This window comes from Pseudoliparis swirei, chromosome 4, assembly GCF_029220125.1.
Source record: "Pseudoliparis swirei isolate HS2019 ecotype Mariana Trench chromosome 4, NWPU_hadal_v1, whole genome shotgun sequence".
Lineage (NCBI taxonomy): Eukaryota > Metazoa > Chordata > Actinopteri > Perciformes > Liparidae > Pseudoliparis > Pseudoliparis swirei.
In genome coordinates, this window is record NC_079391.1 from 26,926,845 (window position 1) to 26,953,668 (window position 26,824).

The 26,824-nt window shown below is 40.5% G+C and overlaps 1 protein-coding gene across 1 annotated transcript in view; it reads right to left on the reverse strand.

Annotated features, from left to right (window-relative positions):
• abhd17c (abhydrolase domain containing 17C, depalmitoylase) overlaps window positions 1-9,623 on the reverse strand; it is a 29,813-nt gene extending 20,190 nt beyond the window's left edge. Inside the window, exon 1 of the mRNA XM_056412848.1 lies at window positions 8,769-9,623. Coding sequence (XP_056268823.1) covers window positions 8,769-9,253 — 485 coding nt within the window. The 5' untranslated portion in view covers window positions 9,254-9,623. The remainder of the gene's footprint in view (window positions 1-8,768) is intronic.
• Window positions 9,624-26,824: the final 17,201 nt, after the last annotated feature.

The window sequence follows — 26,824 nt, forward strand, 5'->3', positions numbered from 1 at the left end:
CAGGCAAAGAAATTAAACTCATAAAGCATCCAGTTAGCATATTTGGAATCTTTGCTTTGGCCATTTGGGAAATCACACGACATTAATGCAGGGCCACACCGCCTGTTGTGCCAACACTAGCCACATCAGACAGAGCGATGCCCGGCGGGAATAGAATGAAGCTCTGCGGGAAGAGATTTCCATGCTTCATTTTTTAAAAGCAGAGGACGCTTAGCCATTCCAGCCACCCACAAAGCCCACATCCACAACAACTTGATGACGCCTGGGGAACACTAATGAAACAAAATCATGCTCATTCATATGAATCGGTAATATTGGAATCTCTAACTCAGCCAGACAATCTTTATCCGCCCAAATGGTGATGGGGTAACAGATTACTCCACTTTCTTCTTTTAAGACAAGCTCCCACGAAAACACCACCATTTCATTCCGACCCATTGATTTTCTCAAGCTGCGACAGTTTAATCCGTTAGGGGTTTGGGGCACAACACCATCAGGAAGTGATTCTTTAAAGCCAGATTGGGGAGATGTAATTTCAAACAAGAACAACAAGTACAATAAACTCATTAAGCAATAAACAAAATGTCACGCCAACTAATCGTTGTGCATACAAATCTTTATCTTGAGTTTATCTGGCAGCATTAAAATTCAGCAAAGCCTTAAAGGCTAAGTAAAAGGTCTGCCACTGTGAAATGAAATTGCTGTTTAAGGGCATTGGCTTAATTATTTTCCACAATATGTAATTCGAAAGTTATTGAATAAACATAAACCTTGTCCTCCTCAGGTGCAGAGATCCCCTAGGGACAGCCTAATGATTAACTCTGTTTTATGCTTGGGCAGGTTGCTCTCCAAAGGGTCATGGAACAATGAAATGTTAATGCAATGCTCGGTAAGAAGAGATTCATTTGTTTTTCTTTCAGTAGCCTTGAGACTCTGTCAAATGGGACATTAATCTGAGGCATGTTCAAATTGAGAACTCAATAGGTCGACTTTATTTTAGATGAAGTAATGATCAGCCTTTAAACTACATGCGATAGCAAGGTGAAACAATAGGACAATAACACCTTCAGATCTCAACCAAATACATTTGAAAAAAATGAAAGGTTTTCAACCAGATATGACACCACAAATACAATACTGGTATATTATCTATAATCGTAATACATTAAACATCTCTTTGGTTCCTTTTTTTACCAGCTTGTTCCTGCCCAGCTTTTGGAACACTTTGTAAAAAAATGCATTATTAACATACAGCAAGATATTAATGAAAACTACATAGTGCCCACATAGCATTGATTATACACGGCTATGTAGACCTTTTGTCGTTTCTGAACAGATACATAGTTCCTTTCAGAAGTATGAGCAATTGTAGTTACATAATTGTACAGTTGTGTGTTTGAGGTGAAACCCCCTTGGTCTGTGTGGCTTTGAAACAAGTTTAGCAGACGGCTCTCTGTATGTCAGTGGGCTTTCCTTCACTGTCTGTATGTCAGTGGGCTTTCCTTCATTGTCTGTATGTCAGTGGGCTTTCCTTCACTGTCTGTATGTCAGTGGGCTTTCCTTCATTGTCTGTATGTCAGTGGGCTTTCCTTCACTGTCTGTATGTCAGTGGGCTTTCCTTCATTGTCTGTATGTCAGTGGGCTTTCCTTCACTGTCTGTATGTCAGTGGGCTTTCCTTCACTGTCTGCATGTCAGTGGGCTTTCCTTCACTGTCAGTATGTCAGTGGGCTTTCCTTCATTGTCTGCAATGTAGCCAAAGTACTTCCACATTTAACTTCCGGCATCTTCTTTTCTGTCTCCTGCACTTGATGCCACGTCTCCCCAGTGATGACTGAGCACTGCCTGTTGCGTGTGTGAGCACTGGGAAGCCCCGCCCCCTTGCAGTCAATGCGTGCAGGCACTATGACGAGCAGAACAGTGAGTGTGCTACTTTAAGTATAGGTTAAAAAAATATGCTAAATTGTATCGTTTTTAACATACAGGTACTTTTTTTAGTATAGATAGGGCTCGATCACACCAGACGCGACACTCAAAAATGCGTCGCCAGCAAAACCATTGATTCCCTATGGTACGGCGCACCTTTCAGATGCGCCTTTTAAATGCCACGCGGCGTGTTATTCTAGCGTTTTTCAGACGCGCTTAAAACAGGGTTCTTACGAATTTTGACCAATGGATTTCCAGGACTTTAAATCAAATTTCCATGACCAAACTGAAATCTCGGTATAAACATGAACAATTTAGAAAAGTGTGCCGGCTTATATTTTGAGCGTCTTTCTTTAAAAAAATGAATTATTTATCAATGTCACACTCGGCCAAGGCAGCCAATCGGATCAAGCAAGAGGCGGGCTTTCCTTCCTGTTTTCCCGACGAGACACTGGTATTTAATTACGAAATTCTAAATCGAAACACTACTCCAACTGACTCCTGCTCGGTCGGAAGTGCAACTGAAAGCGCTCGACATCGAGACACAATTCACGGAATAGATTGTGGTATTCGCCGTACTCTTTCCCTTCTTTTTTAAATATCGTGAACGTTGTTTTGCCCGGCACGTTTTTGCCAAGGCATTTTTGGTGCGGCTGCGCTTTTAAAAGTCTCGACTGGTGTGATCGCGCCCATACTGTGCAACATTATCAGTACTGTAACCAATACCAAACAGTAGCTATCATGGGTCATGTGTGATCCTTTATACAGGGGTATTGCAACATGTGGGCAACCCTGGTTGAAGTTTAATGATTTTTATTCATATTTTTTCATATTTTTTCTTCCGGCACAAAATGGGAGGAGATATGCAACAGCAGATATAGCGACACTAGAACTTTAAAAATACGCTCAGTGTTTCATCCAAAATTCTTCCACTCAAATAGATGTGTAGATCTGGGCACAAAACGGATTCATTGAAGGTATCGTTTCACTGGAAATGTTTCAATGCGATTTGGTAATGTTCAGGGGAAAAAATTCCGTAGTTGCATCGTGATTCTCTCGAACAATGCTGAAAACACAATCGAAATATAAAAATCATTATGAGTGTGTGTAACAGTTCTATAATACCGGTCTGTCCGTTCCTTACCATTGCCCCTGAACGCAACAGACGTAGTACACATGCTTCTCGTGCATGTTCCAAACTCGGCTAAATACTAGCAGAGTTTTGGTAAGGTGGCTGAGCTTCAACAGTCGAATGCGGATACAATCAGGGCACACCCTGGCTTAAAAGCTAACGTATGAAAGCATTCACTTCTTCCGCTAAATTCAGAGAGGGTAAAGTGAATCACAAAGTAGATTTCAACTTTTTTTGACAAAGATTTGCAATGTTGCACACGTTGTAACCGAGATACAACATTCATTTCCACGTTTCTATGGACAGTGAGTCTCTACAACAAAACCAAAGCAAAAGTCACTGAGGAAAGTTGGTATGATGGCCGTAACACACTACATCATATTGTTCCATATGTTTCAGAAAGCATTATATTATGAAAGCTAAATGTTAATTTGCCTATAACAGGAGGATTTGTTTGAAGAGGAGTCTATATCATATATTTGTGAATAAGAACAGCTTATGTCACGTCACATGACTTGGAATTTTATTTAGTTTCCTGTTGGTTCTCTGCTGGAAATGTAAGCTTCAACATCTTTTCTATTTGTTACTAATATTTAATTAAAAGATAATGGAAGTGAATTCATCTGCATTTTTATTATGAATCATTACAAATATGCAATGTTTTAAAAATAGCAGATAAACATCAACAAAACATGAAGACATAAATGGTGAAGCAACAAAATAAATCCAGTTTTATAAATCTCATTTCGAATCGAAAGGTGCCGAGAGATTCCTACCCCTAGGTTCTGGGTTATCAAGTACCCAGCCGCATTTGACGACATCAATTCGTTGGGTTTTCAGAGTGCAGCTGCTTAGTGCAATCAAGCAGCCCACTGCTGCTGATTGTTGGAAAAAGGTTTCTGCAGTGAAAAGTATAAAGCTTTGACATTTCCTCACTTGGCCTTTCCCTTTTAACGATTGTTAACATGCCATAGCCCATAGACGATAATGTAAGGTCTGAGACTTTGACATAAAATCTGGTGGCTCAAATGTCTTGGAGTGTCCTTTTACCCCACTCTAAATATCGTACAAAATACACAAAAATACACTTTTGCTTGACTTTCATTTTAGAGATCCTTTTCTTCTACTTCAGTATTCACAGTAAGAGTTGACTAGACAACACTTTGGCATACAACTGTTGGCATTTATTATCTCACACGCTTAACAGGAATATTGTGTCCAGGATGCCCCCCAATGTAGCTTTTTTATTCACCAACAACTAGACTACACACACTGCTACGTTGACAGCTGTAACATTACTACTACTTACTGGGAAAGTGGCTGCATTTGTCCACAATGCACGCAACGCCAGGGCTTCAAACTCTCCAGGACGGGTGAACTGGGGACTCAGTTTCCCCTTTTTCTCTCAGGCACTGCTGCTGCTCTTAAAACGAAGACTGTTGTCACGGCCGCCTAATAGCAGCCGGGTTGAGAAGTGAGCAGTGTTCTGGGTAATGCAGGATCACGAATTAGGAAGCCACTCTGTGCTAGTCAGCAGTGTATTGTAGAGCTTCCACAAAATGTAAACTGATTTAGACCATGTCAAGAATGAACTTCGTATTTCAGCCAATTAGAGGAGAAGTCCATAAAAGTGCAGCAAATAATATACATTTTTTAAATCTAAACTACCTCTGACCAACACTAGTGGATAATTGAGTGTTGGAGAAAAAACTGATATAAATTAAGAGACCAGTTATTGGCAGCAGCAAGATATACAGTCTAATATATGAGCTGAAACATAATAACTCTCATTAGCAGTCGGGTCTAGAGGAGGGCTGCAACAACGAATCGATAAAAATCGATTATTAAAATAGTTGGCATCGAATTTCATTATCGATTCGTTGTGTCGCGCGATTATTACGGCACTCAATAAGTCGCGGAGGATAAAAAAAAAAAAGTTGAGTTGAGCGCAGAGCGGCGCAGGAGAAACAAGAGCGGAGGGAGAGGACAGACAGAACGCTGTGTTGTGAGAGCCACTCAGCGCTGAGCTGCTCCTCCGTTAGTGAATCTAATTGGCTGCTGCTCTCGTGGCGCTGGATGCGGAAGTCATTCCCGTCGTCGGAGACATTCACGGAGCTGTGTGCGCCTCCGGGTGATGTCACCAGGACGCTAGATTTCCACAAAATGTATAACGTAGAAAAAGTGGTTATTTTTCTGTGGCGGATGGCGGACAATATTTTTCCACGGAGAAAGGCAACGGAGATAAGCCCCGCCCCTTCACCGACACGTATGACGCGTTTAGCCCACAAACAGTCAGCTGAGTAAACTCAGGAGAGTAAAGCGCTGTCAGTCTGTTTGTGACGGGTTCATCCACATGCTGACCAGTGGATCTCCATGACTTTAAACCAAATGTCCATGATTAAACATTTTGTGAAAACTCGATGTATACATGAACAAGTGAGAAGATGTTGTATTTAAACTAGCAATGAGAATTCCAAAGCATGCCGTATATATTCCGTTTAAATTAACATTTGAATATAAAAAATGTGCATTACTTTTCCAAAAAATGTAGGATTTTATTTATTTTTATTACTTTTCTAAGCCTAGAAATAGCCATTTAAAAACTATGACTTTTCCAGGTTTTCCATGACCGTACGAACCCAGTTTTGAATAAAGGGTTGAAAATTAGTTTTTTTTTTTTTATCGGATTAATCGAAAAAATAAACAGATTAATCGATTATCAGAATAATCGTGAGTTGCAGCCCTAGTCTAGAGTAAGGGTGGGTAAACTACGGCCCGTTGGTCTTTTTAATCCGGCCCGCCGAATATTATGAATTATTATAAATGATAGTAAAGACCGCTGTAACTTCTCCTTTTTGCTGGCGTATCACGCTCAATTCCAGCCTGCTGCTCTCTGCGCTGCTCACTTCCACCCCTTCCCTCACAGACAAGCTCAACTCAATTCAGTTTATTTTATATAGCCAAATAAACAAATTACAAATTAGCCTCAGAGGGCTTTACAATCTGTACACATCGGACAGCCCTGTCCCAGGACCTCACATCGGATCAGGGAAAACTCCCAAGAAATACAAAAATAAAAAGACTTTCACGTGGAAAAAAGGGAAGAAACCTTCAGGAGAGCAACAGAGGCGGATCCCTTTCCAGGGTGGACAGAAGCAAGAGATGTCATGTGCACAGAAGGAAGCGTAGAGTTATATAAACACATTCAAGCTTGCCTTGTTGTACGATTACCGCCATGTACCGCACAACACTGGAAAGCTACGCTTCCTAGCGTTCAGAATCCTTTGGAATTACATTGTAAAGCGCTAACTTTCGAAGAGTTACAGTAATTTGATTTCGGCATGTCACTTTCTGTCGCCGGAGACAGGGTTCGTACAACAAGAGTTTTAGAGTCGTAACATTAACTGACAGCTGGATTCAGAGTATTTTTCCTCGGCATTAACGAACACACATCAGACCCACGGGACTGCACCACACTGCGCGCTCATATGACATATAGGCTCCTGCCTGCCAGCCGGACCAAAGAAAAGAGAAGTTGACAGTGGGTGTGGAGTGTTTAATGAAGAGTGGAATGCTTTTTTCACCGAAGTACAATCAAAGGCTGTATGACTTATTTGCCAAGAAACCGTTGCGGTATTTAAGGAATAGAACATCAGCCGCCACTTTTACGTCAATCATGCTAACTATGCTAGCCAACAGGCAATGCCAGAACAGGGCGGCCACTGCTCAGAGGAAGGCAGCCAATTTAAAGACTCAGCTAAATATTTGTCTCAGACTATTCTTTTCAAGCACCAAGCAAAGTTATTTGCTCGCATTGAAATTAGCAAGGCCAACAAGCCAAGGGAATTTTTTGAAAGAATCCATCGTAGAGACACGTCTCCTTTGTTCAGAGAGCAAAAACTAATTAGAAAAATTTATTTATAACGCAGGACAGTGACTCAGCGTGAAGAACTAATTAACGAAGACTTTGCCAGCGAGTTGAACAAGAAAGCAGAGTCATTTAGGTTATATTCGTTCACACTGGAGAAAGGGAACAACGTAAAAGACACCACTCAGCTCTTGATTTTTATCAGAGGTTAGGGTTGCATGGTGTACCGACACTAAAAAGGTACCGCAGTACCCGTACGTTCAAAACTATACGGTTTTTTTTTTTTTTTTGCATGTAGTTTTCATTAATATCTTGCTGTAGGTCAATACTAATATTAACGACATTTGGTAAGGATTAAAAAAAGCTGGGCAGGAATAAGCTGTTAAAAAGGAAATCATACAGATGTTCCATTTATTACTATTATAGACAAATACACCAGTATTTGTGGTATTGTATCGTATGTATAGAATATCGTCATATTGATTGCAGGTATCGAATCAAAGTTAGAATGTGGGTATCGTGACAACCCTATCAGAGGTATTAATGAAGATTTTGAGATAACGGAGGAATTTTTGACCAAGGAATCTCTAAAGGGGACAACACGAGGAGAGGACTTGTATGACACGGTGTCTGGTGTCATCGAGAGGCTGAAGCTGCCTTGGTGTAAACTTGCCAATGTCTCCACGGATGGATCGCCAAGCTTAACTGGAAAAACCACTGAGCCTACACTGCATAATCCATCAGGAAGCCCTGTGTGATTCTGTATAGCAGATTGATTATGTAGTGAAGTCAGTCGGAAAACGTGTTGACTGTATACGAGCGGGGGGACTTCAGCATCGTCAATTTATTAGGTACCTTGAGGAAACTGACGCTGATCACCAGGACTTGCTGTATCACTCATGTCCACTGGTTAAGTTTTGGGAAAGTATGTGGATGAGTGTTGGAGCTCAAAAGGGGAGATTAGCTAATTTTTTTAGTAAATTAGGAAAACTGATGATTTTCCATAGCTGAGCGACACAGATCGACTTTGTGATTTTGCTGTGGACATACTGATACACATGAATGAGCTGCACATTAAATGTACACAAATGTGGGAGGCTTCAAAGCCAAGTTGACTTTAATCTCAAGACAAATTTCTAATAAATAATTTGCTCATTGCCCCACATTAACAACAATGAAATGTATTTATTCAACATGTGAAGGAATACAGAAAATCACTGGATGACCTGCACGAAGAATTCTGCTGTCTGATTTTTACAAAATGGACTTGTCACTCGAGCTGGTGTCATGTCCCCCGTCACAAGACTATGAAACGGCACTGCAGGAGTTGAAATTGGAACTCATTGATTTTCAATGTAACTGCATCTTAAAAGGAGAAATTCAAATCCCATAAACTGGATAAATTTTATGATTTACTAAGCGAAGCAAAGTTTCCAAACATCAGGAGGACGGCACAGAAGTGTACATGTGCGCGCGTGTGTGTGTGTGTGTGCGTGAGCAGGCGTTCAGCGTGATGAACATCAACAAATCACGCCACAGGTCCCAGTTATTGGATGAACACCGCAGATACATCCTGAGAATTACCACAACCAAGCAGACGCCACTTAGATTCACTGCCAAAAAAAGAGACCAACACTTTTGCCTTTAAATTTTTTCTTTCCTTTTTAGTTATTGGCATTGATTTGTCATTTATATTGGTTCACATAAACACTCCATCCGATACTGGCCCAGCCCGTCTGTCAAATCGTTCCCATCCCTGGTGGAGACCACAGGTGTCAATGTATGTGGATGACCCCCAACAACGAATAAAGTTAAGGAAAAAAAGCTAATTCCCAAATACTCACTTGTTCCTCAGGACCTGCCAGGCAGCCTCGATGTCCGCATACAGGTTCTTCTCGGAGGGCTTGCCAGTGCTGACCCCGTAGCCCGAGTAATCGTAGGAGAACACGTTGCAGTTGATCCTGGAGCCGAGGCCGATGTAAAAACTGCACATCTGCCCCAAGTCCACCGCGTTGCCGTGGGAAAACAACAGCGTGTACCGACTGTTCGGAGCGCAACGCACAAACATACAGCCGACCCGATTACCTCGACTGCTTCTGGTGCTAAACACTTCCACCGCATCGAGCTCGCGTTGAGAATACTGCCAGTCTGCCCGTTCAGTTAAATGTAAGCTAGTTACCCCATTCGCATCGCTGTGCATCGAGTACGTGGGCTCCGGCGGGAGGAAAGCTAGCTTGGCCGCGATCCGACTGGGGCAGGGCGGACAGCAGAACAGCCAGCATAGTTCGCCGAAAGAAAACCCATTCATCCCGGGTCCTTGTTCGGGCATGTGACAGGCGCGGGGTGACCCGAATGATTCACTTCTATTGAATCAACAGTCGTTTTTTCTCCAGGTATGAGGTCCTATTGTGTCCCCATTAAGATACTTTATCAAACAGTGTTGGATGACGGGTGGCTCGGCCTTAAGGCTTGGCAGCTAACGCACCAGCGGGCTGGCAGGTAGTTAGCTAGCTTGTTAGCTAACAACAAAACTAACACTAAGACGTAATAAAGATGAGAGAGTATCTAAAAACGCAACTTTCCAATTCCTATTATCTTGCAGGACAAAAACAATGCAGTGACAAATCGCGGCAGAAAAATTCTGCCCTCGAAACACATTACTTGCTATACGTCAAGATGTGTTGCTAATGTATTGTAAGAACGAGGACGGCCACTTCTCTAGAATCGATACAAGCCGGTTTTCCGGTACAACCGGATATCCTGTTTAGCTTTTATTGTCTTACGGTTGTAAGTATGTCAATTTATTATACTAATTTTTCAATTCAGATCACCTGATTGTATTTTTACCTTGGTTTTATCATCAGTATCGCATTTATTTTTTTTCTTGTTTATGTTTCATTTATTTTATTTTCATGTGTTTATTTATTTGAACTGGACCGTACAGATCAATCAACCCAGGGATACATACATGTGTCAGTCTTGGTGAAAGCTACATTTCAACCATAGTCCCTGTGGCCAGATATTACAAGATATCACTAAGGGAGAAAATGGTTATCACAAACACATCATAAAAAGCAAATAAACATACAGGTTACGATTCAATATAGGCCTCATAAGAAAATCATTAAAAAAACATCATAAAAAACAATAAAGATACACACAATCACTGAGGAGGGTCTTACGATTCATGCTCACATATCTGATTGCTAAAAATGCCAGTTCTTCAGGCCGTGTTTAAAAGAGTGATATGTTCTGCGAGTGCGTAATAGAGACAGGGCATTCCAGAGGTGTCCTGCTTTTACTGAGAATGCAGACTGGCTAAAGGAACTTTTCCTAAATGGGATGATACAGTCACCTCTCTCCACATATATAGTTTAAGCAGAGATGTCAAATGATTGTGATAAATGTATGTAAACAAGTTGTAAAGAGCTCTCAGTGAGCATGTTTAGTTGAAAATAAGATTATTACAACAACCATGGTCACGGGTGAAAAGACGTTCTAAACTGGTCGAGAAGTGAACAGTTTTTCACTGACTATTTGAAGACGTGGAATTGAGATAATATTTCATTGGGATTTGGAAAAAGGGAACATGTTTATCCTCTACATTGAACGAATAAAAGCACAGTATATTCATTTTTTAGCCTAACTAAAAAAGCACATCTAAATGTCTCATTTAAAAGCCAGTGCTGCAAATACCTGTGTTACTTCTGGAAAAGTAGCATGTTATAAATATAGGATTATATGTGGTTTTCTTGTGTGTCTATATACATTTGTATGTATTTAAAAAATTGCTGTCCTATGTTTTGTTAGCATATATATATGTAATGTAATGTGTGCACTCTAGTGTCTCTGCATCACAAGAAAGCTTATAATTGACTTATGGATATGATAAGAAACAGAAAGAAAAAAAAGCAACCTTTGTTCCCACTACAAATACCTCAATTCACATAAGCCTGTCTCAGTTTAAAACATTTGTATCAATTGATGTTTTTTATTGTGATATAATGTTTCATATTGGTGTCATTAGGCAAAGGCAAGCGATGACATACAGAGTACTAAGATAGGCGGTGACGGTTAGACAGAGGCCGTCTCTGGGAAGTTTGTTAGTCAGCCATATGAAAGAAAGATCCCTTTTTTATTTAGACTTAGTTAAAAAAAACAATAGAATATTTTTGCTTTTACAACCCTTAAGTTATTTATCTTTTCATTACCCATTATAGATTGTAGTAATTCGGCCACACCAGTATATTTGGTGTCCATTTAAGAAATTCCTCTTAAGATTTGTTTATGGTTATTCAAGGGAAAGCAGCAAATCTTCTCAAAGAAATTGCATTAAGAATGACTGAAACGACCATCAAATAGTTGATCACAACAGCTGTAATTGAATATATGTTTGGGTAGTTTAATATATCAACAAAGGATTGTATTATTTTTTTAATTCATATGCTTCTATGCAAAAATCAAAACATGCAAAGTGATTAGAACCTAAAGCAATCTAACATATTTAGTCAGGTAAAATGTACAGAAGTAAAAAGTTCCATGAAAAGGAAAGTACAGGTACTTCAGATCTGCTCTTAATTGCAGTGACATTGCACCACTGGTATCCAATGCGGTATAAAACAAACACAGGACCTTCAACCAGGAGACATTGTTATGCAACGCCGAAGAAAGACAGCTCAGACCAGTTGTAATTTATTTATATTGATATTTTTTATGTTATTTAAACACAAACCATAATCTTTTTTTCAAACCATTTTTCGAACCTATCTTCTCACAACGTTATAATCATGTGTCATTGTGCGTTTCTCTTAGCATGATACGCTGCTATGACACATACTGTCACGATTTCCCCACCTTCATAGTTATATTCATCCTGCCTACATGCTTAATTAACTCTCATGTCATTCCAGATCGTGTCCTCCTCACCTGATTGTCTCTCATTCCCTTCACCTGGTCCTCACGCCCTTCTCACCTGCCTCTGACCACCTCGTTAGTCCCTTATTCCCTTCACCTGGTCCTCACGCCCTTCTCACCTGCCTCTGACCACCTCGTTAGTCCCTTATTCCCTTCACCTGGTCCTCACGACCTTCTCACCTGCAGCCCATCCCCTCATTAGTCCCTCACTATTTAGTTCCCTCACTTCCACTTGTCTTCTGCCAGATTGTCTTGTGTGTCATTGCCAAGCTCTCCAGTGAACTCCAAAATACTAATTCTGATCTTCCCGTTATGACCCTGTTTGCCTGTTGACCCGACTTAAGATTTTGCCTGCCCCTTTTTGTATTTGTTGCGTTATTTGACGGACCACCCTGTTTTGACCCTGCCTGAATCACTAAGTAAAGATCCTCCTCCATTCCTGTTTTCGTATCGTGCTTTTGGGTTCTAGTTAGTGTTGTTACGAGATGTGCCGACGCTTCGAAGCCTGTGTCGAGTAATGGAGGGGGCGTTTCCTCGAAGCGCGTATCGAGGCTTGCTTCATTTAGGGGAGGAGCCAAAAATGATGACACCCGAAGCCTCGCTGCCCGGCTGTACCACGTGACTGCTTCGGGAAGTGGTTCAGATATTGCCGGGAGGTTTGACAGCAATATAAACCCCTCAGGCTCCATTCAAAATGTGGGTTGAGAGTTTGGAGAATTTAGAGAGAGAGAGATAGTTTGGACAGTTAGGAGAGTGAGGAGAGAAGGATAGGTGATAAGATGGAACTGTTGAGAAACTGTTATTTCTGAATAAAAATGAATAAAATGTCCCTTGTCCTGTACATCACTGTCAAAGTTACACACGCATATTCAGTCCCCTCTTCCTAGTTACACACGTTCACTGTCCTCTGCCTGCTTAAGCCCATGCCATTTTCCGAAAGTGACAAAATAACATTATTACACAACCTGCCATATCATATGATGCTACCATTTTGGGAACATTTACACACACAGAATACATTTTAAAAATATTTTATTATGCACATATGTGATAATTTATGTACATAAATGATTTGGTCATACATTTTTGTAATTCATAGTCATTCCCAACAGCCATAACAGACACACACATTCAATGCATCACATTATGTGGTTCAGATACAGCTGCCTGTGATTATACACTTGGCCAGGAGGTGGTTTTGTGAGCACAAGAAGCTTCGAGAAATGAACCCTTTCTCGAACCAATTGGCTGAAGTGGTTCGATGCCTCATGAGGCTTCATCTCACCATCACTAGTTCATGTAACCACGACACATACTTTGGGTTCAGAAACATTGACAACTAGAATGGGCACTCGGTAGAGTGCATACCTTCGCATATCACAAGATTGGGCGTTGAGTTATGAACATTTTGGCATTAGTTGCATGCCAATTGGATAAAAATTGACCGTGCTATGGTAAAAAAAAGATGTTGACCTTTCCATGACCTTGACCTTAACCTTTGACGCGATTGATCCCAAAATCTAATCAAATGGTCCCCGGATAATAACCAACCATCCCACCAAATTTCATGCAATTCGGTTTAAAACTTTTGTTGTTATGCGAATAACACGCATACAAATAAATAAATAAATAAATAAATACACGGCGATCAAAACATAACCTTCCGCATTTTCAATGCGAAGGTAATTAATGTTTTCTTCTGGCTACTAAAAACACACAATACTGTCAGTATTACTGCATGCTTCTTACAAACTAAATACTGTTACACCCTGTTCTGTTTCTCCTCTGTCTTGATTGGTTTATTCCCTTCACCAGCCCTCAGCCACTCCTCTGTCTCGATTGGTTAATTCTTTTCACCTCCCTGATTGTCTCATGCCATACACCTGTGTTTCCCCCCTATATATTGTGCCAGTCTTTCCCTTGGTCATGTCGGTTTGTTGTCTTTATCTCGGTCTTAGTGGCTCTGTTTCGATTGCTCAGTGTCTCAGTCTTTGTTCGCATGGAGATTCCTAGTGTTTTTTGTAGTTGCGTTCAAGTCAGAATTTTTCTGTTTTACCTTTTTCAGAAGTAAAGTGTTTTTTGTTTCATTCAAATCTGGAGTCCAGCCTGTCCCTCTGCACCTGAGCCTCACCCCGTGACAAATACAAATCAGTTGTCTGATTTTCTAATAAACGCATACACTTGTCAACTAACAGCAGACAGTAAAGTTACAACACAGAATGTCATCATTATGTTTTAGTGACACCAGAAGCTTGTGTCCACTTCAAACCCATCTGAGAAGCAGATGGGTTTGAACGGCCACTGCTTACCATATGGAAACATGAATTTTGCTGCATTTTTCACAGCCTGGAGGAGGGAAACCATAACTTGATATACTATGTGTTTAAATCCAACAGACTGCAGAGATATAATCAGTGCCAAGCTTCTAAAACAAATAAAGCAGAGTAAAGTGCCAATCACTCAACACCCCATATGGCTAATATCTCAAACCAGTTGGGTAAAATTATGTTTTTCCAAGCATATATCTGACAACCCGTGTCTCACCTGTGCAAGTGTATTCTGTAGAAATACAGACACTGCAGTCTGCATAGACAGAATTATCCACATAGAAAACAAAATAATACACGATCATGAATCTGCCAATGAAACATCTAAAGTCAAAATAATATAAACATTTCTCCTCACCTTGTGCATCAATTACGTGGAGCTTGTTAATAGCATTACTACTACTATTAGTACTATTAGTTACAATACTAATAATCTAACTTGTCAAAATATGGCTGTAAATTACTTATAAAAATGTAATATAATAGAACAGTAATACATTTTAAATAAATGAATACAAAAATAAACCAAAATACATGAACAATAATATAAAGAATCATTTAAAAACACACACGGTTCCTTCTGTCCTTCTTTACAGTGAGGTCATTCTAAAGTCTAGGAGCCCTGACAGCAGGTCACCATCGTTGTTGTAATTTAATCCATCCTAGAATGACAAAAAAAACTGTACACTGCTGTTAATTTGTCTTTTTCTTCTACAGGAACTTAACAACATTCAACCACTAATGGTTGTCCTGAGTGACTTACAACTTAAATATTCTTGATTTGATCAAATGGTCAATGGCCCTTTACTTTCTAGTCTTCCGAACACTCAAAGCGCTTCATGACATCATTCACCCATTCATACCAGCTATACACTGATGGATGAGGCCAGGCCCTTGAGGAGAATTATTTTTAATGTGATTCTTGATTTTATAGGGAGCCAGTCCAGAGCACCTAATACAGGAGTAATGTGATCTCTTTTCTTAGTTTTAGTGAGTACACGAGCTGCAGCATTCTGGATCAACTGGAGGGACTTGAAAGATTTATTAGAGCAGCCTGACAATAAGGAGTTGCAGTAATCTAGTCTAGAAGTAACAAATGCATGAACCAGTTTTTCTGCATCTTTTTGAGACAAGATGTGCCTGATTTTTTTAATGTTACGTAGATTAAAAAATGCAGGCCTTGAGATTTGTTTTACGTGAGAGTTAAAGGACAAGTCCCGATCAAATATAACGCTGAGTTTCTTCACAATGGTGTTGAATGCCATCGACAGAAACCACATCACCAGATAATTGATCCCAGGGCCGAGTAAAATTACTTCAGTTTTGGAAGTTGCAGGTTATCCAAGTTGGTATGTCTTTAACCCTTGTGTTGCCTTAGGGTCATTTTGACCCGAATCAATATTACACCCTCCCCCCGTTTTAGGATTAATTTGACCCCATTCAATGTTTAATGTCGGTGTTCTTTCGGTAGTCAACAAACAAACATAAAGTGCCTCACACTTAAACTTGGAAAACAATATTAATTCTAATAATTTTCTGGAGGTTTTAATTGCTGGCGTCAAATTGAACCCAAAGGGTAAAATATGTTAGTAAATATAAAGGTAACAGGAGGGTGAAACATTGAATCGGGTCAAAATGACCCATAGGCGGGGGGAGGGTGTAATATTGATTCGGGTCAAAATGACCCTAAGGCAACACAAGGGTTAAGACATGCTCGAAGTTTAGCTAACTGGCTGGTCTCTTCTGGCTTGATCAATAGATATAATTGATTATCATCTGCATAACAATAAAAGTTTATGCAGTGTTTCCTGATAATATTGCCCAAAGGAAGCATATAGAAAGATAAATAAATTTGGTCCAAGCACAGAACCTTGTGGAACTCTGTGATTAAAGTTGGCGGTCATCGAGGCTTCATCGTTTTGAAATACAAACAGAGATCGATCTGAGAAATAGGATTTAAACCAACTTAGTGCGGTGCCTGAAATGCCAATCGACTGCTCCTCTGTAATAGGATGTCATGGTCAATGGTGTCGAACGCAGCACTACGGTCTAACACCAGTACAGACATGAGTCCTCCTATGTCATTTGTAATTTGCACCAGTGCTGTCTCTGTGCTGTAGTGTTTTCTAAATCCTGACTGAACTTTTGGAGCCGCATACTTAATCTAACATAATACTTTTTTACATGGCAGCATTTGAATTCTGGTGCCTCACTCACCGACACAGCCAGTGTATTTGTGACTCTGGAGATTGAATCTGCAATTCAAACTCGCAGCAAGAATAAAAACATGTTGAATATAATGAACATCATCCACATATATTTATATTCTTCTATCAAACCCTTCCTCTCGATTCCGGAGGTGAAATTTTAGCAGTCCCATGGCACAGCTGAAGGATGCATTAACATAACTGTTTTTCATTTCAACCAATACACAAAGGATGCTTTGTATGACCACCCTGAGGCCAAACATCCTTCTGGTCTCAGAGGCGATCAAAGATATTTTCACATCGGAACTGCGAGTAAAGGGACAAAAGGTGTGGAAGAGTATATTGTAAGACTGTATATTCTTATGATCGGGTTATAATCTGCATAAAAACCATAACAACATAAAGGGATGTGAGACATTGTTAGTGTGAGACCGCATTTAATTCAGCATTTTTTTTAAATAAACCATGAGACAGTTTAGTAGCTTTCTACTCTCTGTGACAATCGTTTGGTTTTACTATTATATTCTTCTTTCATTTCTTTTACAAACTTGTTAATAAAGTGATTGAACTAGGATGTTAATAAAAAAATACTTTGAATCAGGTCGCAACACTGTATGAACACGGATAAAGTAATTTAGATTATCTTTTTTGTTGTCCATCTCCTAAACATTGTAGTTTCACTGCTGCAGATCAACGTCACTAACATGTGCCGGCCGTCGCCTCATAACTATACGTAGTTTAGTGAAAGTGGAGTCGGATTCTCTAAAAATCTTTCCCTAACTTCTTGTGAATTCTCCTTCCCATCTTTCCTTGATCCCGTGACATTTTCAACAGAGGTCAAGGAAAAGGGGCTAGGGTTAGAAAAAAAGAAATTAAATGTACACTTTTATTTTATTGATACCTTTGGGGAAATTCCTCTCTGCATTTGATCCATCCTTAATTATCAAATAGCAGCGCCTGGGAGCAACTCGGGATTCAGTGTCTTGCTCAAGGACATTTCAACATGCAACTATGGGGAGAGTGGGGATTGAACTGGGTACCTTGTGGTTACAGGACGACCACCCTTCCCCCTGACCCAGTTTTGGGAGGTCATATTTTTGACTATTCAACCACAGCCATGGTCTCATCAACCATGAAACAATATCATGGGTGAGGGTGTCTGCTGTTCAAAGACCTGAAACACCCAATGACTACAGGTTACATCACTGATGTGTTCAGGAGCACCCAAGAGATGTATTCTATCAATCAAAATGTAGGGAGTAGTGGTATTAAGAGAAATAGTTGGAGATTTAATTAATCAAGTTAAAAAACATAACACAATTGGTGTTAGATTTCCACATCTCCCAGTGAGATTTATTTGAAAGAAGACTGGTAACTGTGGCCACCATGAACATGTGGATTAACTTCTACAATACGAATGGTTTAGTTTGCCCTGTGAAGAAAAACTTTTATAAACCAAACCTCTTGTAAATATGATTATTAACATGGAGTAGTTCCCCAGGGAAAAGGTGTTCAACTGCTATCTTCATCAAGAAGACAAAGGACTTTCAAACTAAACCTGTCTAAACCTAACTAAGTGGTGTTGTCCACTTTACACCCCATCAACAGCCTCTTCAAACCAGACCATGACAATAGTAACTAGAACGGGCACTCGGTAGAGCGCATACCTTCGCATATCACAAGATTGGGCATTGAATTATGAACATGTTGGCATTAGTTGCATGCCAATTGGATATAAATTGACTCTGGTAAAAAGAAGATTATGACCTTGACCTTTCACCCGATCCATCCCAAAATCTAATCAAATGGTCCCCGGATAATAACCAATCATCCCACCAAATTCCATGTGATTCAAGAATATTTGACCTGTTCATGACCTTTGACCTTGACCTTTGACCCGATCGATCCCAAAATCTAATCAACTGGTCCCCGGATAATAAACAATCATCCCACCAAATTGCATGCGATTCGGTTCAATACTTTTTGAGTTTTGCGAATAACACGCATACAAATAAATAAATAAATAAATAAATACACGGCGATCAAAACATAACCTTACGGCATTTTCAATGCGAAGGTAAAAATGGCATCAGCACTGGCATTGGTGCTAAGATTACCTCTCAGTCGTTCAACAATGATACAAAAAGAGCGCTTCGCTCAGTAGAGTGCAGAACTTCACCAGGTGTGTCTGCAAAGACTCCTTCTGCACTGTGTCATTGAATGTACCCACAATTGGCTAAACCCTGTCCAGACACCAATTGGCTCTACAGCATTATCTGTAGCCAAACAAACCTCACACTGTGGGCTCAGGCTGGTGGCTGGAAGTCGGAGAAACAATCAGCTCTATTAGCGGCTCTACAGGCGGCCTGTTAAGAGTGGTGAGTGAGGAGTCATCATCAGGCTGTGGCAGAATGAAAGAGGTAAAGAAAGTTGTTGTTGAGAAAGTGTGAGTTACTGCAACCACGAGATGCTCTCAGACAGAACAGGACCCCCCCCCCCCCCCCACACACACACACACACACATTATTATTATTATGAAGTTTGCTGCAGCAGAATGAGAGATTAACCGTGATCAGACACAGAGGTGCACACTCAGGCGACTGATCACATGATTTTCCTGGCGAGATAACAACAACAACAACAACCACAACAACAAAACACATTCTAGCCAACTAACTTTCGCTGTTTCTTCTGTTGTCCGTGTGTGTCGGAGTAAGCACGGGTCTACAAAACTATCTAGAAATGCAATTGTGAAATAATTGCACATTATATATTTTTAATGTTTTAATGACAACATGTTTAGTGAATCGTACGTGGTGTTTATTTTGTCTTCATTTCCCTGCGGATGATAATGATAGTGTTTCCGCACATCAGAGTCCCTTTAGAAAACATCTCATTACACTGCAGCAAGGTGTGACAGTCTGCTCCAGTCAGTACTGGCTGGTTCTGGTTCGTCTGGGCCTTCTTCCCAAAAAGCCAATTTTCTTTCTGATGCACTTATTTATTACTTTTGTAGGTCATTTCGAGGCATCGGTATTAAATGGAGACTGTTTCATAAAGAGTTAAAGCTTTAAGAACTGAACTGTGAAGGAGTATACGTGTCTCCTGTTCAAGAGTAAAGGTAATACAAATAATGATCAACTCTATTTATGTCGCACTTTTCTTCACAATCTTACAAAATGCTTTAGAGAAAATAATAAGACCAGACAGTCAGTGTCTGAGTTCAGTAGGGAGAGCTCGGTAGGGCAGATACCAGGGCCCTGTTTAAGAAAGCTGGCTTAACAAATTCTGGGAGGGAAGCGCGGGAAGGTTGTGAGAACGGGAGAGAGGAAGAAGTTTTGTTGATCGGAATGAGACTACGTGTGCACTTTGTGGGTTTGTTCGACATTATTACCTTCGCATTGAAAATGCGAAAGGTTATGTTTTGATCGCCGTGTATTTATTTATTTATTTGTATGCGTGTTCCTCGCATAACAAAACATTTTTTAAACTGAATCGCATGAAATTTGGTGGGATGATTGGTTATTATCCGGGGACCATTTGATTAGATTTTGGGATCGATCAGGTCAAAGGTCAAGGTCATGAAAAGGTCAACATCTTCTTTTTACCATAGCAGTCAATTTGTATCCAATTGGCATGCAACTAATGCCAAAATGTTCATAATTCAATGCCCAATCTTGTGATATGCGAAGGTATGCGCTCTACCGAGTGCCCATTCTAGTTATGTATTGGTTTAATGAACCAGTTCATTCCAGAACTACACATGTATCTTTAATTAGAAAGCATGAGTCACTGTGTTGTCGTCCTCTAGGTGTTATGTATATGTATTGTCTTTTGTCTTGTAAACAAATTAAAAAAAAAAAAAAAAAAAAAGCATGAGTCCGAGAGGGGAAAAGAATCAATAAATTACCACAATTAGGTGACTTCGTTATTGATGATTAATTCATTGTTTTCCAGAATGCACTTTACATTTTAAATATAAATGTTAGCTTTAATCTGACGGCTACAAATCACACGGGCCACTGAAGATATAGTTTAAGATTTCAAAAACATATGTAGATCAATGGAGATAGGACACATGAGTGCAAGATTATAATCTGATCCAGTCATAATGTTTTAGGTGATTAAAAGGTTTTATAATACAGCATATTTAAAATGTTATACATTCTATTTGGATCTTTACTCAACAGAATTCTGTGGCTTTATTTCAGCTACTTCAACAAACAGCTGCACTGACATGCTGTTAAAACACTTTCACTGTACTATGAACTTTTACTGCCTATAAAACTCCCTTTAAAACTACATTCTACAGCCTCGCCACGATCCTGCTCATTCAGAAAAATTAAGATGTAATCTCTAGGAAAAATCTTTCGGCTGACTTTAACTATGTGCTCAGAGTCATAGGAGTTATATATTCATGGTTTTTAACAACTCCCACTGGCAAAAAGGACATGCAGAGGTTTTATTTTAAAGGCGAGGATGACTTGACCCTGATGTCTTTCTGAAAGTGAAAACCCAGAGTTTTCCTCAACCTGCTTTCTGTAACAGAGCCCAGGTAAATAAATCAAAGATGAATTCAGGAGCAAGAGAGTTTAAGGCCTTTAAAAATAAAGCCAGTGCAGGGAGGAAAGCACAGAGGTGATGTGATCATGCCTCTTTGTCCCGGTCATAAATCAAGCAGCAGCGTTCTGTACCAACTGGAGATGGTGGAAGGAGCCCAAGCTAATACTCGAGTAAAGTGCATTGCAATAATCAAGTCAAGAATCAATGAATGCTTGTACAACTTTTTGTTGATCAGATATTAATCAAAATTACCCTCTTTTTTAGATTCTTTCATACTGGAGGAAACCCAAATTGTTGTTGTGAGTTGGGTGCAGAGTCAAAGTAATAGTGTTTTCCCATAACTAGTAATTGATTATGGTGATGTTTTATATATCCAGGTATCTTCTCAATGTCTTCTCTCCTTAGATACTGTCTACCATGGAGCATCGAGGTTCATAACACATCTTAACCGACGCTCCTGTATGCTAGGGTTGGACTGCATTGTCTATAAGTAGACTAAATCATTGGCATGTCCTTATTTGTAAAGCCATTCTTAACACACTTCCATCTTATCTATGCAAGTTTATTCATCAGAAAAATCCTGGAAGCTACCGTCTTTGTTCTGTGACGTATGCGCAAGGCCTCCACTTGCTATCTTACACTAACGTCCATCTCAAAATGGGAAAAAAATAGAGGTTTTAGGTTGCTGCTCCTGCAGCTTGGAATTTGCTGCAGACTGATCTGGGTCGACGGGAACCGGTCTCTTTAAGTGTTTTTAAAAATAGATTGAAAGAGTTAGAGGAAGGTTCAACTGGTTGTAGATGTGTTTTTTTTACTGAGGTATGTGCCCCTGTGTGAACTGGGATATGATGACTTGAGTCTTAGTTTTGTTTTTATGAAAAAAATATTTTTCTTTTTTCTTCTCTTTCCGTTTTATGTTGTATGTTTGAAGCTTTGATTTAATGTGCTCACACAGAAGGCTGGTTGGTTCACCGATAATCAGGCTAGCGGGTTAAACAGGAACAGGCAGGGTCGGCAAGAGGAGATCAGTCTGAGAAAAAGTGCTAGACAGTCTGGCATATGAGAGAGAGCGAGAGAGCGCGAGAGAGAGAGAGAGCTCTAGCAAGGTGTGTCTGGAAGGCATGAGCCTAAACAGAGACTTGATTAGTGTTTAGAGGCAGGTGAGTGAACAGGTGAAGGGAGTTAGTCTAACGAGGTGGGGGTGACTGAAAAATAGAGTGAGGAGGGTGTGGAGCTGGACTGTGACAACTAGAAGCAACACAATGCAAAAGCTAAGCTAAATTAGGGATGTTTAAACACAAAAATTTAGGAACAGTTTTGGTCTCCATATATATAAATATCCACATTCATGATTTTACAGGTGGTTAATTTATCTGAAATTCTCCCACTTAAATTATATTAAGGCAACATTTTAGACAAATAAATAATAATTTTTCAAAACACCAACATTATATTACTAGATAAACACAGGGTTCATATTTTCCCAATAGTATTCAGAATGTACAGATACTGTAATAGTACTTGATGCACTTACTTGAGTTATTTTGCAAGACTTCCAATCAGCTGTCTTCTCTCATTCTCATATTCCTGACAGTGTAATATAACATTATTTCCTCTTGCCCATAATAGTCACACATGCCTGTTTCATGTTTCCCTCTCCAGATAGAAGTCTTGATATCACCGTTTCTTCTCTCCTGTTCCTTCCTGCCCATCTCCTTTCTTACACTTTCCTCTAAAATCTGAAAAACCATCGCCCTTTTGTGTCCTCCTCCCATTGCTTCTGCCACCTTTCCTTTAACCTCTTTTTATTAATACTTTTGGTTTCTGATTATCTGTAGTTGACTTCAACTTTTGTACAACAGTTTTTTTGTGCTTTGTCTGCCATTTCATTCCCCCTGATACCAACCATGTGCTAGTGTCAGAACCATCATTTGAATCCTGTATGAACTTTGTTGCATTTCAATAAGGAGGTCCGGTCTACTGTCTGAACTCTTGTGTTTCTTACCGCTCCTCCTTGTTTAAGATCACTTCCCTTCCTTCCTTTGAGTTTTCCCACCCCTTAGTGACCTGTGTCTAACCACCTACACATCCCCAGTGTATTTAAACCCTGTGATCTCTGTGCCAGTTCATCTTCGTCCTCGGTGTCAAGTTTTCCTGAGAGTTCTTTAAGTTCTTGTTCTTGGCTTTTGTGATCTTTCCCTGTTTTTCCTCAACCCTGTTTGTACCTGATCCCTGCCTGATTTGTTGGCCTGTTCTGACTGCCTACTGATTTGTTGGCCACCTCAGGCTGACTGACTGGGGTGCAGTGTTGCAGCCTCTGAAAGAGAAACTTTAAATCTCATTTGATTTGAAATGAAAGAAATATAAATGCATTACAAATGCAAGAGGCAGACAACAGTTTAAAATTCAAACCACATGTTATCATATGGAGGCTGAGATGTTGCACCAAGTAGAACATTTTAACTGGGAACTTTAGTTTCTAGAAAAATTATTTATTTTCTTGCTTTGAAATATATTCCCAAATTAATTCATGCAGGTTAACCAGAAACATTGCTCAGACCAGCTGGCAGAGACCATTACAAAGCTGATCCAGCTTCACTGCAGCCTTCGACCTGCAGTATATGCGATGCAGCAGGCTGTCAAGTAACTGCAATCTAAACTCATCCATGTCATCGTGAGATGCTTAGAGCAACTGCTTTGGTTGTCTGGTGATATAGTATAAAGTTTGATAAAGTCCGCTTTTACTAAACCTATTCGAGTCATTTCGATACCTAGACATAATCGAGCGTTTTTGTTTGAAGTCACAACATAATGTAGCATCACAGTGGGATACGTAGTGCTACCCAGTGCATTATAATGAGACCTAAGGGCTCAGGAGGTGAAACCAGGAAGGATAATGGGTTGGCAGCTTGTGGAAGACACGGTGGCACACAATGAGTGGATGAGTAAGTTAGACAGGTAGGGGTAGACTCCTAGGTAGGTAGGCATTCAGTCAGACAGACAGGTAGGGGTAGGCTGCTAAGTAGGTAGACATGTATGTAGACTGACAGACAGATATGTAGACAGACAGACATACAAACTGATATGTAGGTACACATACAGACAGGGTAGGCTGCTATGTAGGTAGATGGGTATTTAGATTCGATACGTACTTTATTCATCCCCAGGGGTACATTTCTTCAAGACAGACAGACAGGGAGGTAGATGGAGAGGTAGGATGACAGACAGACAGATATGTATACAGACAGACAGACGGGTAGACGGTCGGACAGATGCATATAGGGTAGGTCGACATACTGTATGTTTTCTTCTATTTCTCAGAGCATTTGATTTATTAGTTGCTGCCAAGATGGAATGAGAATATATCAAAATAGTTCTTAAAGATTTGGCGCTGTAGGTAGTGAATGCCGTAAGGATAGACTTTGTACACTGACCACTGGTGTGGGTACCAGATGTGCTCTGCCTGAAAGATCGGCTCAAAAACATCAACGTAAAGTTTCAAATAGAAGTTATTTAGATAAACTGATTATACATTGGGAATCTAAACGATTACTTTCTGGCTTAAAAAAATATCAATGTCATCGTGAGATGCTCAGAGCAACTGCTTTGGATAAAATGTGCACCTTTGTGTATAAATACACATTAGATATATTTTATTCATTCCTAGGGGGACATTTATTTGTTGAAGCATGTTTATAAAATATACAATAAAATAGCGGGGCATATTGCATTTAAGAATTTAAATAATATAGGAAAACTAATTAAATTAAAATGCAAAGTGTATATAAAGTATATAATTGATGTTGTTCAATTTGAGGAGGATCTGGCCAGAGGTGATTTCAATCAGGGAGAGAGCCGTTAGATGAAGAAAGGATAATGTTTACTGTTCACAGATGATATGAAATGATGAAGTCTCAGTCTTTGGCGCTTGGACTCTACGGAGAGATTTGTGATCGAGGGCCGACTGACCCGGTCAGCAACGAGATGGATCCCCCTCGAGGAGTCCAGACCTGGTGGAGCTGAAGAGCCGATGGGATGATGAGTTGAAGCTGATGGACCCGTGAGGACTGGGTGGAGATGGGGCGGCGGAGGGGTGCGTAGCGGCAACATGAAGGAACTGCAGGTAGAGATCCAGCCATATTAAAACGAGACGGCAGTAAGATAATAGGCTCGCCATGTCATTGTTTCCCCGTGCTGATTGGAGAGAGGGGACCAGCTGATCTGCGCAGCTGGTGTCATGATTGACGGCGCCGAGCGACGACAGCGAGTAAACAATGAGTGAGCATGGGTGAGAAATGATTAGCAGACATATGAGGGACACATGGCTTGAGGGGTTTGTGCTTCCTGTCTGAACTTGCACTGAAGCTCCATTTATTGTAGCCTACAGTCTAATCGCAGTGGGCAGGAATGTTCTCTTGTTTCAGGAATGTTCTCCCGTAGCCTATCAGGAATGTTCTCTTGTTTCAGGAATGTTCTCCTGTATCTGTCCTTGTGACAGCGGAGCTGAAGCAGTCTGTTGGAGAACGTGCTCCGCCGTCCCTGCAGTAGGTGGTGGAGAGGCTGGTTCGGGTTATCCAATATGGACAATAATCTCTTCAGTGTCCTCCTCTCCACCACCTGTTCCTGATAGTCCTCTTTGCAGCAATGATGGAGCGGCCTTCCTCACCAGTTTAGTGAATTGGTTGGTGTCTCCGGCTCCAACGCTGCTCCCCAAGCAGAGTAGGGAGGAGTCCAGAGCACTGGTCCAACAGACTGGGAGAACATCTCCAACATCTTCATCTTGCTGCACACATCGAAGAATCCAAGTTTCCTCAAGAAACCCATCTAGAAACTCTTCCCCTTCTTGTACACAGCGTTGATGTTTGCCTTCCAGTTCAGTCTGCTGCCGATGGATACACCCAGGAACTTATACTCCTCCAATATATATATATATATATATATACATATATCAATGTATCACAGCACCTGGTCTCCAGAGGGCATATGCACACTGCGCTGCCAAGATATGATGGAAGGGAGAATGGAGCAGGGCGGAAATAATCAAGTTGTGTTGAGTGTCTGCAGGTAAACAGAATTCTCTCTCTCTCTCTCTCTCTGCCTCAGCCTCTGCCAACCACAATACTTACAGCAACAACTCAACATGTCAGTGGCTTATGCAAATCAAATCCTATCTCACACACAGCAGGGCGCTGTAAAGACACCAGATGCCATTCGAACGCTATTTACAACACCTGAAATGTAAACTGTCTTCACATGAACAGTCGTGTTATCAGCTCACGACAATCAGGCCGGAGATGAGGATTGCAGCCAGGCGACAGCAGAATGTAGATGATGTAAATGAAGACGTCCGGGGGAATTCGATGTTCCCTCTTTCGTTCCTGCCGGTCCGTCACAAAGTGCCGGAGAGCTTCGTGAATGGCAGAGGCGAGTCGGAGTGCATGTCGTGTCAGGAAGTTGTTTCAAGAACCGAGGCTGAAGAAAGGTGTGGAATCACCAAACGGGAGATGCCAAGAGCTGCCAGTTTGAGTTTGGGAGAAAAAGAAATTATCCGAGCGTTGGAATTTCACACGCACTTGACAGGCTTCAGAAAGTTTTCACGACTCATGAAACTATACAAGACATTCAATATATATGTATATGAGCTGCTTCTAGAACATAACTGATAGATAAGAACTAATATATAGCCTCTCAAAAACTGTTTTCCCATTTCCTCATCTTATCTTTATGGTGCCACTCGGCGCTGTTGGTCTTTTCATCGTTGTCACGTGCTTCATCATAACCATGCAAAGTATATACAGTCATGGAAATATTACTGAATAGACCTGTGGATGTTGGAGGACCTCCCTTTGCAGTCAGATTGTGATATAATTATTTAACCAACTATGTTCC